Source organism: Lethenteron reissneri, unplaced genomic scaffold (genome assembly GCF_015708825.2).
Source record: "Lethenteron reissneri isolate LAM-NWPU_2019-01 unplaced genomic scaffold, ASM1570882v1 scaffold_1640, whole genome shotgun sequence".
NCBI classification, from domain to species: domain Eukaryota; kingdom Metazoa; phylum Chordata; class Hyperoartia; order Petromyzontiformes; family Petromyzontidae; genus Lethenteron; species Lethenteron reissneri.
The window spans coordinates 2,817,559-2,834,501 of NW_026891378.1; the positions used below are offsets into that span (position 1 = coordinate 2,817,559).

The 16,943-nt window shown below is 51.1% G+C and overlaps 1 protein-coding gene across 1 annotated transcript in view; it reads left to right on the forward strand.

The window, feature by feature from the left end:
- Positions 1-8,441: 8,441 nt before the first annotated feature.
- The window catches only part of LOC133339079 (E3 ubiquitin/ISG15 ligase TRIM25-like), a 28,098-nt gene continuing 19,596 nt past the window's right edge, over positions 8,442-16,943 (forward strand). The window contains exon 1 of the mRNA XM_061547199.1: positions 8,442-8,963. Within this exon, the coding sequence (XP_061403183.1) occupies positions 8,442-8,963 (522 nt within the window). The remainder of the gene's footprint in view (positions 8,964-16,943) is intronic.

Genomic DNA, 16,943 nt, shown 5'->3' on the forward strand with positions numbered 1-16,943 from the left:
GAATGGAGGGGCAGGTGAGGGAAGGTGACGGGTGAGGGTGGAGGGTGATGGTGAGGGTGAAGGGTGAGAAGAGGTTGAGGAGAGGATGCGAAAGAGGGGGTAGAGAGAGGGTGAGGTAATGTGAGGGTGAGGTAAATATTGAGGGAAGGGATAGGTGAGCATGGAGGGGGAGGGGGGAGGGTGAGGTTCAGGTTGATGTGTGTGAGCGATGTTGCCTGTGAAGTACAAATCGCCGGTGCGGAAGTTTGAGGGATTTGAATGAAATCTGAGTGGGGAATCAGCGCAGCCCCAAGTCCATGTGGTCACTCCTTCACCTGCAGTGCGCACGTCACCACACCTCCTCATCCCTGCAATTCACCATCATCACCATCATCGCCAACATCGTCATTATCACTGTCATCATCATCACCCCTTCATCATCATCACCCCATCATCATCATCATCACTACCATCACCACCATCATCACCCCCATCATCATCACCACTGTCATCATCACCACCATCACCACCATCAAAACGACCACCATCATAATCACCATATTCATCACTACCACCATTATCACCATCATCATGATTACCAACAGCACCACCAACATCATCATCACCAACATTATCAACACCAACAACATCACTATCAAACACCATCACCATCATCATTAATATCAATACAACTAAAACCATCATAATCACCGTCACTATCATCACCACAATCACCACCATCATCACTATCATCAGCAACATTATCAACATCATTATCCCCATTATCACCACTATCATCATCATCATCATTATGACCATCATCACCACCATCAACATCATCGCCACCATCATCACTATCACTGCCATCACCACCCTCAAAAACTACCATCAGCATCATCACCATCACGACTATTAAGCTTATCACCATCAATACCACGACTAACGCCACCACTTCGATTTAAAGCTTTCGTGACTGCAGGAATTCATCTTCTTGGTTCTTTCGGTAAAGTCACGTAGAAGGGAAGTAATAAAATAATAAAAGTAAAATATAATAAAATAAAATAATATAATAAAATAATTATTTTATTATGTTTTATTTTTATTATTTTATTACTTCCCTTCTACGTGACTTTACCGAAAGAACCAAGAAGATAACGCCACCACCTTTATCACCACCATCATTATCATCCCCATTCTTACCACCACCACTATCACAATCATCACAATCATCACCATCATTACGATCATCAACATCAACACCACAAAAACTGCCATAATCATCACCACTATCATATCCACCATCACGAAGCATCATCACCAACATCATCATTCCTATCATCCTCACCGTGAAAACCACCATCACCATCATTTCCACCATCACCCTCACCACCATCATTATCATCACCACCACCATCATCACCATCACTACCATCATTATCACCATTCTTACTATAATTATCACAACCATCACCACCATCATTATCATCACCATCAGCATCATCACCACCCACATCACCACCATGATTATCACCATCACCGTTTTTAATATAATCATCACAACCATCACCACCATCATCATCACCATCACAACCATCATTACTAGCATGATCTATACCAGGGACGTGCGGTCAGGGGAGGCAGGGGAGGCAGAGCCTCACCTGTCATACTCCAATTTAAAAAGCTGTTACGAAAAATAAACAAAAGAATAATAAAATAAATATTAAGATTTTTCCACTGATCTGTGTTATAAATGTCATTTCTGTACGATTCCAATAATTTTTATAGTCAAAATCGCCAAATTTTCGGAGCTCCGCTGCAAATACAGGAAGAGACGAGAGGTGAGGCAGCGACGAGCTCAGCCTCCACTCTGATTGCGCAACCCCTCAGTAACTGGATGGAGCGCGGGCAATAAGCGCGTGTCTGTTACTATCTCAGTATGTCACCAATCTTGAGTTGAAGCTTTCGTGACTGCAGTAATCCATACTTTGGTTCTTTCGATAAAATCACTTAGAAATAAAATAAAACAAATCACAACGATTCGATCGCAGCACAAGCAGTCATCATTACGCAAATAAGTCAGCCTCTAAAGACAAACTGTTTATAAGGGTTTGGGGATGGGCGTAGCCCAAGTGTATCAACAACACCAGAAGCATGGGCGGTGCACGAGTGCCAATGCAGCAACAATGTCAATGCAGCAACACTGCCAATAAAGCAACAATGGCAATGCAGCAACAATGGCAATGCAGCAACAATGCCAATAAAGCAACAATGCCAATGCAACAACAATGCCAATGCAGCAACAATGTCAATGCAGCAACACTGCCAATAAAGCAACAATGCCAATGCAGCAACAATGGCAATGCAGCAACAATGGCAATGCAGCAACAATGCCAATGCAGCAACAATGCCAATGCAGCAACAATGCCAATGTAGCAACAATGCCAATGTAGCAGCAATGCCAATGCAGCAACAATGTCAATGCAGTGTGCGAGAGAGCTGCCATGGCAAGAGGTTATATAGGTGTAGTGATCAGTAGCGTCACTACTGTGTACACACACACGCACATGTGTGACGTCATGCGGGGGAGCGTCAATACCCCGTGGGTCCACACACACACGGACGAAACACACATGATGCCATTCCGGCTGGAGGCGGCAATGACGTTAGAGCCGGTTCTGGACTCGGGAGGCCACAGGGGTGGTGTGAGGCCGTGCCTCTCTGTGTGAACCTGGCCGGACACGTGACCGAAACCCGGTGGGGGCCGGGGGCCAGGGGGGCAGCTTAGGGGGTACGTTGGAGCCAAGGGGTTTCGGAGAGGGTTCGCGAAGGAAGGCGTGGCCGGGGGTGGAGCCCGGACATGCCGAGGCCAATATAAGCGGCCTCATCTCTATGTTCGGGGCTGCCAATATCAAGAAGGAAGATGCCTCGTGAAGACGCCAAGAAGAGTCAAGCCTCCAGTCAGCGGACCCGCCAGTAGCCCACCAGGCTGGGTCACGCTAGAGTATCCGAGAGTCAGTGCTAGAGAAGTGTGTGTGTTAGCTAGAGTAGGATGGTGGTCACCACCTTGTGTGAAATGTTAAGAGTCACCCGTTGGTGTTAATAAATAGTGTTGCCTCCCAAGAAGTGTGTGCACCTTATTCGAACCCACTCATTTGGTGCCAGATGTGGCTGTAGCTGAAGTTAGACTTACCTTGAGGCGCTATGTCCACACGCCCTAGGCAGCTTGCTAGGCACTCTTCTGGAGAGGAGGACAACGACGCAGCTCTCGTCCAGCCGTCCGCCCCGGGGATGGCAGCCCCCGAGGGTCCCGCCGAGGCATCGCCGGTGGTGGAGCAGCGCTGCGGGGCCCGACCAGCAGATCCGTCTCCGGCCAAGGATCGTCGGACGACAAGCGCCCACATCAGAGAGTTGATGGGTGCAATGGCGGAGCTGGTCGCCAAGTTGGACGTCGGCCAGCCGGCATCGGGCGAGCTAGGACCGCGGGGTGACGCCGCGGCAGCGGCGCGACCGCGGGATTTACCCACCACACTGGCCAACCACGCGGCCGCCATTTTGGCGGGAACGCACGGCGTGGAGGCCGCCATTTCCACTCACCCACCAGCCACGCAGCGGGACGACCCTGCGCTGTTGTCGGACAGGAAACTGATAATTTGGTAGTTCAATAATTAAAAAAAATCATCAACGGGGATAAAATTGAGATAGGTCGGTAGTTATTTGTATCATCTTTAAAGCCCCCTTTGTGAAGTGGATGAACATACAGTGAGGGAAAAAAGTATTTGATCCCCTGCTGATTTTGTACGTTTGCCCACTGACAAAGAAATGATCAGTCTATAATTTTAATGGTAGGTTTATGTGAACAGTGAGAGACAGAATAACAATAAAAAAAATCCAGAAAAACGCATGTCAAAAATTTAATAAATTGATTTGCATTTTAATGAGGGAAATAAGTATTTGACCCCCTCTCAATCAGAAAGATTTCTGGCTCCCAGGTGTCGTATACAGGTAACGAGCTGAGATTAGGAGCACACTCTTAAAGGGAGTGCTCCTAATCTCAAATTGTTACCTGTATAAAATATACCTGTTCACAGAAGCAATAAATCAATCAGATTCCAAACTCTCCACCATGGCCAAGACCAAAGAGCTCTCCAAGGATGTCAGGGACACATTTGTAGACCTACACAAGGCTGGAATGAGCTACAAGACCATCGCCAAGCAGCTTGGTGAGAAGGTGACAACAGTTGGTGCGATTATTCGCAAATGGAAGAAACACAAAATAACTTTTCAATCTCCCTCGGCCTGGGGCTCCATGCAAGATCTCACCTCGTGGAGTTGCAATGATCATGAGAACGGTGAGAAATCAGCCCAGAACTACACGGGAGGATCTTGTCAATGATCTCAAGGCAGCTGGGACCAGAGTCACCAAGAAAACAGTTGGTAACACACTACGCCGTGAAGGACTGAAATCCTGCAGTGCCTGCAAGGTCCCCCTGCTCAAGAAAGCACATATACATGCCCGTCTGAAGTTTGCCAATGAACATATGAATGATTCAGAGGACAACTGGGTGAAAGTGTTGTGGTTAGATGAGACCAAAATGGAGCTCTTTGGCATCAACTCAACTCGCCGTGTTTGGAGGAGGAGAAATGCTGCCTATGACCCCAAGAACACCATCCCCACCGTCAAACATGGAGGTGGAAACATTATGCTTTGGGGGTGTTTTTCTGCTAAGGGGACAGGACAACTTCACCGCATAAAAGGGACAATGGACGGGGCCATGTACCGTCAAATCTTGGGTGAGAACCTCCTTCCCTCAGCCAGGGCATTGAAAATGGGTCGTGGATGGGTATTCCAGCATGACAATGACCCAAAACACACGGCCAAGACAACAAAGGAGTGGCTCAAGAAGAAGCACATTAAGGTCCTGGAGTGGCCTAGCCAGTCTCCAGACCATAATCCCATAGAAAATCTGTGGAGGGAGCTGAAGGTTCGAGTTGCCAAACGCCAGCCTCGAAACCTTAATGACTTGGAGAAGATCTGCAAAGAGGAGTGGGACAAAATCCCTCCTGAGATGTGTGCAAACCTGGTGGCCAACTACAAGAAACGTCTGACCTCTGTGATTGCCAACAAGGGTTTTGCCACCAACTACTAAGTCATGTTTTGCAGAGGGGTCAAATGCTTGTTTCCCTCATGAAAATGCAAATCAATTTATAACATTTTTGACACGCGTTTTTCTGGATTTTGTTGTTGTTATTCTGTCTCTCACTGTTCAAATTAACCTACCATTAAAATTATAGACTAATCATTTCTTTGTCAGTGGGCAAACGTACAAAATCAGCAGGGGATCAAATACTTTTTTCCCTCACTGTAGGAATGTTTCCACTCAAGAGTTACTGATGCTTCTTTGATGGACAGGTTGAAAATATGGGCTATAGGTTTGTATATTAGGTGACCAACAGTTCGCAGAGCAAATACGGGAATACTATCTGCTCCGGCAGAGGAGGACCCTTTGAGGTAGGACAGTTGTTTCAGAACATTACTTTCGTGGATTGGCTGGAAATTAAATTCGTTTAATGTTTGAACAGGGGTGTAGGAATTTGCATGAGCAGGGGTGACTTCCAATACATTATCAAAAAGGTTACCAGCTTCAGAAAAATGAAGGTTAAAATTGTCAACTATTTGTTGGGGATCTGAATTTTTTCCCCCATTTCGGTTAAGCTCAATGGACAGCTTATCTGTTTTCGATGCCTTTTCGAAACATTTGATTGTTTCCAAGAAAATCCTGGCATTTCCATGTGATTCCAGGAGAGTGGAGGAAAAGTAGGCATTTTTTGCGTTCCGTATTTTTTTGACGCATCTATTTCTTAAAATCTTGTATTCTAGCCAGTCATTAACCAAATTACTTTTCTGAGCACATGCCAAAGCCTTGGCCCTAGTTTTCATGAGCTTAGTAATCAAAGGATCAAACCATGGTGAGTGGTTGCCTTTAGTTTTAAATCTAACCAACGGAGAATGTTTTTTTAGAATTTGTAGAAATGTGTACCTGAAGGTCTCCCAAGCCGTAGTCAGGTTGGGGATATCACAAACCTTGTCAATATCCAAGTGAAGCACATCATTAGTAAATGCCTGAGTGCTGAAGTGTCTCATGGAGTGCTTCTCAACCAATTTAGGGGGGGCTTTGGGTCTGGCTGATGATCTCACCCCAAAAATTAAGGAGTTATCACAAGGTTATTACCCAGAACACCAGTCAGTGTGAAATTGTGAGGGGCATTTGACAATAGGACGTCAAGCAGAGATGACTGTTCCGGATTTTTTAGGTTGGGTCTTGTGGGGACATTATCTGATTATCTGAACCGGCTCTGGGCCTCCCCTAGTTCGACTCAGCCTCAAATGATAACCTGGTGCAGTGTATAGTAGACTAGGGTGACAAAGGCGGCCTGGTGGGTGTGGTGCTGGCCACTCACCGCCTAGAGTCTGTGTGGGCTACACGGGGGAGCTTTGTCTCTGCACGACACAGAGCAGTGAGCCGCAGCCACGTGACTGAGTTGAAGGCGAGCAACTCCACAGGCGTCTCACAGCTCGAGAACGAGACACCCGACACATTGTTTACTTGTCTATGGTTCTTGCGGTAAAGTCACGTAGATAGAAAAAAATAATAACAATAAAATAATTAATATGAAAAGAAAGTGAATAAATCTTGATTTGAAGCTTTCGTGACTGCAGGAATCCATACTCGTTGGTTCTTTTGGTAAAGTCACTCCGTCACTATGTGACTTTACCGAAAGAACCAAAAAATAAAGTGAATAAAAAATAATTATTTGTATTTTTTTTTATCTACGTGACTTCACCAAAAGAACCATAGAATATGAATCTCTGCAGTCACGAAAGTTTTAAGTCAAAATTTTATAGTTTAATTAAGTAGTTCAACGATTTAAATAAGCAAGAAAAAGTGAAGCTGAAATATAAAATATCGCGGAGCAGAGAGGGAGAGGCAACCGAATGAGAACAAGTATTCATACTGGTGGAATCCGATGAGCTATAAAGCTCTTTTTCACAGATGTCCAGTCGGGGCAGGTCAGAACGTTATAACAACAACAAGCAATAGAACAACACGACAGGAGTACAAAGCATAGGAAAGGCAGACAAATCACTTCGAGACATTTATAGAAATAAACTACAAATATTTTGTTGTATCATACGAGATGAGGCCCCACTGAAATATTAGATATTTTCTCAGACGCGACCTGGCCAAAATGATGGCTCAATTTAGTAACTCATCATCATCACGTGCAAATGTACAGCAGCAAAATAATCAAAATCATTTAGATGCAACGAGTTTACGAGCAGCGTTCCCCTCCAAGTTCAGTTGAGACGACGTGATGAGTTGAGGAGATATTGAGGTGAGTTGAGATGAGGTGAGGTGTGTGAGGATGAGGATTTGAGACGAGGCGACGTGACCCCAGTCTTTATTCAGCCACCCATGGAGCAGAGACGTCGATGCTCGTTCGGGCGTCCACACATTCCAGGGCGTGTCACGTGATATGCAAATCAAACCGAAAGTGTTTGTACCGCACTTCACTTTCTCACATTCACGAGGCTTGTTACTGTGTTTGCGCCTCATACGCAGCCAGCGACTGCCTAAGATACAGCCAGAGACTCTCTGTGTTACAGTAGGAGACTGCCTGAGATACATCCAGCGACTGCCTGAGATACATCCAGCGACTGCGCTACAGCCAGCGACTGAGCTACAGCCAGCGACTGCCTGAGCTACATCCAGTGACTGCCTGAGCTACAGCCAGCGACTGCCTGAGCTACATCCAGCGATTGAGCAACATCCAGTGACTGCCTGAGCTACAGCCAGCGACTGCCTGAGCTACATCCAGCGACTGAGCTACATCCAGTTACTGCCTTAGCTACATCCAGTAACTGCCTGAGCTAGAGTGGCTGCCTGAGCTACATCCAGCGACTGAGCTACATCCAGCGACTGCCTGAGCTACATCTAGCGACTGCCTGAGCTACAGCCAGAGATTGCCTGAGCTACAGCCAGAGATTGCCTGAGCTACATCTAGCGACTGCCTGAGCTACATCTAGCGACTGCCTGAGCTACAGCCAGTGACTGCCTGAGCTACAGCCAGAGATTGCCTGAGCTACATCCAGCGACTGCCTGAGCTACATCTAGCGACTGCCTGAGCTACAGCCAGTGACTGCCTGAGCTACAGCCAGAGATTGCCTGAGCTACATCCAGCTACTGCCTGAGTTACATCCAGCGACTGCCTGAGCTACAGCCAGCGACTGCCTGAGCTACAGCCAGTGACTGCCTGAGCTACAGCCAGCGACTGCCTGAGCTACAGCCAGTGACTGACCTAGATCCAGCGACTGCCTGAGCTACATCCAGCGACTGCCTGAGCTACAGCCAGAGACTGCTTGAGCTACATCCAGTGCCGTCTCTGAGTGGAGCCACGGGGCCATGGCGAGTGCGGCTCCCAGTGGTAGCGAGGCTCCAGGGGAGTTGACCTGCTCCATCTGCCTTGACGCCTTCCGCTGCCCTTGCACGCTCAGCTGCGGCCACTCGTTCTGCCTCGAGTGCATGGAGGGCTACTGGGATGCGGCCGAGTCCTTCTCCTGCCCACAGTGCCGAGTGACCTTCCCTCGGAGGCCCAAGCTGAACAAGAGCGTGACGCTGGCCAACCTGATGGAGCAGCGCAGTGCCGCAGCGAAAATGACCGCCGTGGTCTTGTGTGACTTCTGTAACGATGGCACGACCTCTGCCTCCAAGACCTGCCTCAAGTGTGATACCTCCTACTGTGTGACTCATGTAAAGCCTCATCAGGAGAACCCGAAGTTCAGGGACCACATTCTGGTGGATCCAGTCACGAATCCTGAAGAACGCCGACAGGACGAGAGCTTGGTCTGCACAACCTGCACCATAGCAGGAGACCACAAGGGTCACGATGTGGCTACGCTAGAGGACGAGCACAAGACACGGGAGGTGAGACGGTCTGCGTGTGTGAGTGGGAGCCCCTCCGTCGTGAAGGCATCATTTCCCAGTACGAACTGAACAATAATATCTAGCAAAATATCATTCCTCTCTCAGCTGCTCATTGTTTCTTCACATTTTAACCTTGTTTCAACATAAAATATGCTGAGGTTGTCATAGTACAGAAATAATACAACCACAAGTTATTATCAATCCTGTTATATGACACATTTATAAATGTGCTCTTAGTATATATTTTTTAAACTGAAGGACTTTAATGCGTAGTTCGTGTGAAGTGGTTTGTAAAAGAAATGTAGTTTGTGGTAGAGCGAAGCATTCTCTAAAATGTAAACTAAATGTAAAACGACTGGGACTGCGTGAGCCGTAGTGCTCACCACTTGGTAGCCTCATGCCGGTCCGTGCCAGTTTTTCGCCGCACTCTACAGCAGCTACTGGGTCACTGGACTTGCGTTCCAGAAATGTCGCATGATTTTGACAGACCAAGTATTTCGTGACCGTATTTTATTTTCATCAATATGCTCTCTACCGAATTTCTCCAACACTCAACAGAGACATGGCAGCCCTTCCTTTTGCCATGTAAAATTTTACTACAACTATTTTTTATTTTACCAGGTGAAGCTCACTGAGCTCAAAGAAGTGGCTTGTGAAGTCGAAATTCATTGCAGCCACATACTCCAAATGTTCGTTTATAAATATAGAAGGAAAAACCGGAAGACCCGGAGACAAATCTATGCAACTATAATGGGCTCAATATAGGTGCACACAACTTCTTGGGAGGCAACACTATGCATTAACTCAATGTACACTTAACATAGGGTGGTGACCACCGACCTATTCTAACTAACACACACCATCACTCACTACTGGCTGGTCCGCTGACTGGAAGCTTGACTCTTCTTCAAGAGGCTTCTTCACGAGGCATCTTCTCTCTTGACACGAGCAGCCCTGAACCCGGTGAGGAGTCCGCTTATATGCACCTCGGCGTGTCCGGGCCACACCCCGACCACGCCCACCTACGAGAACTCTCGAGAAGCTCCTCTGCTGTCCACGTGGCGCCCCCCCCCCCACCTTAATCTGTTAACGTGTCCAGCCGGGTTCACTCCGAGTGCCACGGCCTCACACAACCCCCATGGCCCTCACCCATGGCCACCAGATCCCCTGAACCGGCCCTGACGTCATTCCCACCTCCAGACGGGATGACGTCATGTGTGTGTGTGTGTAGACCCGCGTAGTAGTGACGCTCCCCCGCATAGTGACGTCACACATGTGCGTGTGTGTCTGTACACATTAGTGATGCTACAAGTCACTACATCAACCCCCCCCCCCCCCCACGTGAAAATACAGCCGAACCAGCTGTGACAATACCCCCCAAAAAAACCCGTGCGCCTCCAACAAAAACTCCTATAAATAACCAAAGGGAATACATTCCGCAAGAACATATGTACAAATAACAGAACACACAACGAACCATGCGGCAACAGGGAATGATAAACACATTCCACGAAAACGGGGCAACCCCAACGGCAATCCTGTGGGTGAAACCACAAAAAGACACATGCGTGCTTGCAACAAATAAAAAAACTGCAGAGCACTACGCACACGTGAAAGTGTTATTTGAAGCGAGCAGTGCGGGAGCGAGTCCTTGTGGCCGGACCCCCAGGTGCGGCGATCCGAAGCACCCCGGAGGGCAAGTGGGCAACTCCCTTACAGGTGGGGGCCCGCGGCCTCTCCGGCGAGGGCGGCAGGGCTGGCGGAGGACCACTGGGTGGCAGCCTCACCGCTCGGAGCGGGCCTTAGGGACGAGCAGCTCCAGACGGCTTGGAGGGGGTCAAGAGCTCCGATCTTGAGGGCGGGACCACAGACCCACCCTGAGGGAGCACCTCAACCGGTGCATCCCCCAGCTCGCCCGGCGCACCAGACACGCGGCCCTCGGGAATTGGGGATGAATGAACGCGGCGGGGTGGAACGAACAGTTTAAGCCACGACGGGTGAACGAACAAAGTCTGATGATCGAACCGTATTTTATCGCACTGGACGAGAGCTCCGTCGTCGTCCGCCTCTCCTGAGGAGTGCCTCGCAGGTTGCCTATGGCGTGTGGTCCTTGCACCTTAACTTTTGCCACTTCTGACACCATATGTAAATAGCTCAAAATAGGTGCACACAACTTCTTGGGAGGCAACACTATTTATTAACTCAATATACACTTAACATAGGGTGGTGACAACTGACCTATTCTAACTAACACACATCATCACTCACTAACACGGACTGTCGGATACAACTAGCGTGACCCAGCCAGAAAGGCTACTGGCTAGTCCGCTGACCGGAGGCTTGACTCTTTTTCACGAGGCGTCTTCACGATGCATCTTCTCTCTTGACACGAGCAGCCCCGATCCCGGTGAGGAATCTGCTTATATGCACCTCGGCGTGTCTGGGCAACACCCCGACCGGGGCCCCCGGCCCCTACCTTGATCCGGTAACGTGTCCAGTCGGGTTCACTCCGAGTGCCACGGCCTCACACAACCCCCGTGGCCCTCACCCATGGCCACCAGATCCCCTGAAACGGCCCTGATGTCATTCCCGCCTCCAGTCGGGATGACGTTATGTGTGTGTGTGTAATCGAGATTTGAAGTTTTCGTGAATGCAGGGATCTATACTTTTTGGTTCTTTCGGTAAAGTCACGTAGGTATTAAACAGAATAAATTAAATTTCGATTTAAAGCTTTCGTGACTGCAGGGATTCATCTTCTTGGTTCTTTCGGTAAAAAAAAATAAAACAAAAAAAAATAAAACATTATTATGTTTTATTTTTATTATTTTATTATTTCCCTTCTATGTGACTTTACCGAAAGACCCAAAAAGAAGAATAAATTAAATCACGACATTTCGGGTGCAACACAAGCGTCCGTCATCAGGTGGGACAACCACAGCAAGAAACAACTGCTGAAGTGGAGGGGGGAGGGGCCAGGGAGGAGAGACAGAGAGGGGGGGAGTTTGGGGTAGAGAGAGTGGAGGGCTGCCGAGTGAAGAGCAGCTAGAAGGGATCAAAGGGCAAACGCAAAAGCATAAGCAAAAGGAGATGTGGATATGAAGGCAACACGATAAAGCATTTAAGGTTTTACCTGATTAATAACATCCTTCCAATGATTGCTCAATTTGTATCCATCTTCTCGGTTGAAGTTTTGTCTGTTTATATCTCTGGATGGCTTCATGAACAAAGTTTAGATAGTAGTCTGATAGTTTGCAGAGTACCTTGGTCTCGGAACAAAAACAATATCATGAGAGCCCACAGCGTTATAGCAGTGGTCAGCCACGTCTGCGGAGTTCTTTCTATCGTGTTTCAGATCTGTCTTGTGCTCGCGAACACGGTCCGATATATGTAGTTTCGTTTCCCCAATGTAACAATCACCACAAGTGCAACTTAGTTTGTAGACTCCAGGATATTGCATGTCAGGAATGAAATCCATCACAGATGGGATTAGATCATGGATGTTGTGTGCTGTACTGAATTGGACCTGGATCTTGTGTTTGTTTAAGATTTTGGGAATTTTTTGGTGACGCCTGCTATGTATGGTAACGTGATTGGTTTTGGTCGGCGTCTCAGGGGGTTGTTTTTCCATGGTTGGAGAAACAGATTTGCGGATAATGCGGTCCAAATATCCATTCATCTTAAGGACCTGGTGTATGTATTCCAGTTTACTGGCAAGGTGGTGTTGGTCGTAAATGCAGTGGGCCCTATGGAGTAGTGTTATGAAGGAATTCTTCTGTGCCAGATGGTGGTGGGAATCAGGTTTCAGATAGGAATTGTTGGGGCCGCTGGCCCCCGCGGTCCCTCCTTGCTGCTCGCCGACGGCAGGGGTTCCGTCGTTTGCCGACCCCTCGCTGTTCTGGGACCAGCTGCTGCCGTCGCTGGGCTCATCGCCCGACGGCTCCCTTCCCTGGTCCGCCCTTCCGCATGCTCGCGTGAGAGGCATAGCTCGTCGCCCGCTCTCGTTCACCTGTAAACGCTGCGTTATCTCTCCGCCAAGCACACGCTCTATACGGGGTCAGGGGTCGGAGGGCGAACGACGCTGTCCTCACACCGTGTGAGTCCCTGCGGCGATAGACGGAGCGGGTACCTGCGGACACACCGACTCCCCCCCACGCTACGAGCGCACACACCTGCATACAGCACCACGCTTTCACCCACTCGTAAGACCACTCGAGGCTGCGCTGGATTATTAATGGTTTATTCTCGGCGACTGCGCTTTACTGTTGGGTCAGTATCGATCGGCGTGGCAGGCCTACGTTGTCGTCCCTGGGTCTGTACCCGATCTATCGGAGGGATATGATCTAGGCGGCTCTGGACTCTCTAGGCTCCTTCCCAATACCCCCTTTACACTTACTCACGATTAGGTGCCCACGGAGTTCCGCTGATCCCGTCCCCACTGCGTACCTCGATGCGTCGCACGGACGTCCGAGTCGCTGGGCTGGAGAGCATCTCGTGGCCTGACTCCGGAGCAAGAGAGACCTCTACCTCGTTCCCTCCGCTTTTAATGCGCGGCCTTATTCAAATTATGCTCCTCCATAACCATGCTTTATGCGCAGCGCTTATTCAAATTATGCTCTTCCATAACAATGCTTTATGCACGGCGCTTATTCAAATTAGTCCCATTCTTATGCCCCTCCATATTAATGGGTGGTCGGTTTTACCGCGCCGGTGCACGGCGCCTTTGTCATGCCAATTAGCCGTCTCGCTCCTCCTCTGCCTGCCCCGTCGATACGCGTGTGTGTGGGGTGCGTTTCAACTGCGGTGGCCGAGTGGCCCCTCGCCGCGACCATGCAATCTTAATGCCGGTCACAGCACCGCGGTGCGAATTAGCGTCGGGGGAGGTCGTCCAATTCCCTGGCCGCAGGAAACCGTGAAGATATCCCGGTAAGGGCTTATCGGATAAAAACCGGTCAGCCAGGTGACCTCCCCTCGGAGCTCTATGGGGGGAGGGGGGAATGCGTGCGGGTGTGTCTATGTGAGGTGAGGTAAGGGGGAAGTGGGGTTGGCTTCGTCCCTTGGTGGTGGCGAGGTCACAGATGGGGCACCCGCCGAGCGGCTTCGTGGTGGCGGCATCACAGCCCCCCGAGGTGCCAGTCCCCGTCTCAGGTTGACTCGAGCACCTTGCTTGGGCCACGCCCACGAGGAAACGCTGCGGGATCCGGTGGATCCGTCCGGACCTCGTGGCTGGTCTCGGGGCGGGTGGCTCCGTCCTCTGTAGCTCCTGCGGCGGCCTCCTCCTCCACTCCAGCGGCTCTCCCCGTCCTCCGGCACCTGTGGGCTGGGGCACAAACTCAGCAGCGGAAGAGTTTAGGGGCCGTCGTCCCCGCCGTCTCCTGACTGGATCGGAGCGTCTCGGGGTCAGGGGCCCGGTGGGGCCCATGTAGTGTGCGAGGCCCCCAAACACGGGGGGTGCGGGTACCCCGGGATTTCGGGGACTTCGGGTGACGGGGTTCTCTCTCGCCGGGGCCGCTTTCCATGGTTTTAAGCGGCGGACGTTGACCACCGTCTCTCGACCCCTCTCCCCGCCATAGATTAGTACCGTCCAGGGGGAGATCTGCCGCACCACGGTCCAGGGTCCTCGCCAGTAGGTCGTCAGTTTCCCCACCTGCCCGGCCCCGACGCGAGGGGTGTGTAGCCACACCTTAGCGCCGGTCAGGAATAAGGGGGGTTCCATGCGGGGTCGGGCGCCCTGTTCTTGCCACCGATGCGCGGCTTCCCCTTGCGGGTATGCTCGGCCTCGGGCTTCTCGCAGGGTCTCCATCAGGTGTTCCACGGGGCAGCTTCCCTCCTCCGGCTGGGGGGAAGGAACGCCGAACAGCAGGTCTGCGGGTAAACGAGACTCATGGCCGAACGTCATTAAAAACGGGGTTTGTCCCGTCGACGTGTGTACGGTGGTGGCGTAGGCGAAAAGGGCGTAGGGGAGGTGTTTGTCCCAATCCCGTTGATTTGCGGTCGCCATACGTTTGAGTTTCCCCGCTAAGGTCTGATTCATGCGCTCCACCATACCGTTCCCTTGGGGGTGGTATGCTGTGGTTCGGTCCTTCTGGATTCCAAACTCTCGGCACAGTGCCTGGAACAGCTCGGCCTTGAACTTGCTACTCTGGTTGGTGAGGACTCGTTCTGGGATCCCATGCTTAAATACGTAATGCTCCACAAATGCCCGGGCCACCACCAGGGCCGTTTTATCAGGGATGGCCACGGGGTAGCGGGTGAAAAACTCTACTGCGACTAGGATATACCGGTTGCCTCGATGGGACCGCGGGAATGGCCCCTGTAGGTCGATCCCGACCAGCTGGTTCGTGCGACTGACGCAGAACGGCCTTAGGGGTACCTGATAGTGGTTTGGTTTCGGCCCGCACTGTTGACAGGCGCGGCAACCCTGTACCCAGGCGGCCACGTCTTGCGTCAATTGGGGCCAGAGATACTGGCAACGCAGGGTCTCTCGAGTGCGTCGTTCCCCGTCATGGCCCCCGAGCGGGTGGTCATGCACCAGCCGTAGCAGCTAGGGTCGCACCTGGGCAGGAACACAGATGCACCCCGGCTGGCCGGCCTCGGTTAACTCCCATACCACTCCGTTCTGCACACACAACCGGGCATACAAACCACTCCAGGGTCCTAGTAGGGCGCTCTTTTCCTCCCGCAGTGCCGCCTCCACCGCCGCCAGATCCGGATCCCGCTGTAGGGTCTGTCTCAGCTGCTCGTCGTTCAGGCCCGGGAAGGCGCAGCCGACGTCCTCCTGGATCCGTCCGATCGGGGCAGGGTGGTCCGCCGGGCCCCGAGCCGTGGGTCCCGCGCTTGCCGGGCGGTCGACGGGATCCTCAGTGCCACCTGTGAGGGTCTCTGTGGCGCACACTGCACTCTCTCTCGCGGTCTCTCGGGGGCCCGTTGCCTGCCGGCAGCGTCCCCCCATGAAATACAGGCAGGCCTCCTCCGGCCTTGTCTTGGCGTACACCGTGGGCCGCCTCGATAAGGCGTCTGCGTTTGCATGCGTCCGGCCAGCCCGATACTCGATTTGCAGGTTGTACTCCTGCAACTGCGCCAGCCACCGGGCCATCTGCCCCCGCGGCTCCTTGAATGTAAGAAGAAACTGCAGAGCATAATGGTCAGTGCGTACGCGACATCTCCTGCCGTACAAATACGGCCGGAACTGCTTACATGCGAAAATCACGGCGTACAACTCTTGGCGGGTCACGCAATAGTTTAGCTTGGCCCCACTCAAGGTCCGGCTGGCATACGCGATAACTCGTTCCGTCCCATCCTGCACCTGTGACAACACCGCGCCCAGCCCGCTGCTGCAGGCGTCGGTGTCCAAAATAAAATCGGTGGTGAAATCGGGAAAAGCCAGTGTGGGGGTATGGAAGAGGTGGTCTTTGAGGATGGTGAAGGCCGTCTGGCAGGCCCCCGTCCACTGATAGGGGTTCTTAGGGGAAGTGAGTTGGTTGAGGGGGCGTGCAATCTCGCTGAATCCCTTTACAAATCGACGATAATAGGTGGTGAGCCCCAAGAATGATCTGATCTCCGTCAAATTTATTGGCCGTGGCCACTCCACCACGGCGCGTACCTTTTCCGGGTCGGTGCGCACGCCTGCCTCACTGACGTGATGTCCAAGGTACCCCACCTCGCGTTGTGCGATGTAACACTTACGTGGCTTGAGCTTGAGATGAGCCACTCTCAGTCGCTGGAACACCTCTCGTAACCTGGACCAATGCTCAGACAAAGATCTACTGAACACTATCACATCATCCAGGTAAATCAAGCACTGTTCCCATTGCAAGCCCCACATCACCAACTCCATCAGCTGCTGGAACGTCGCAGGCACGTTGGTGAGTCCGAACGGTAGTACTCGAAACTCGAATAGTCCCATCGGGGTGGTGAATGCGGTTTTCGGCCGATCCTCCTCTGCCATCTCCACCTGCCAGTACCTGGACGCGAGATCGAGGG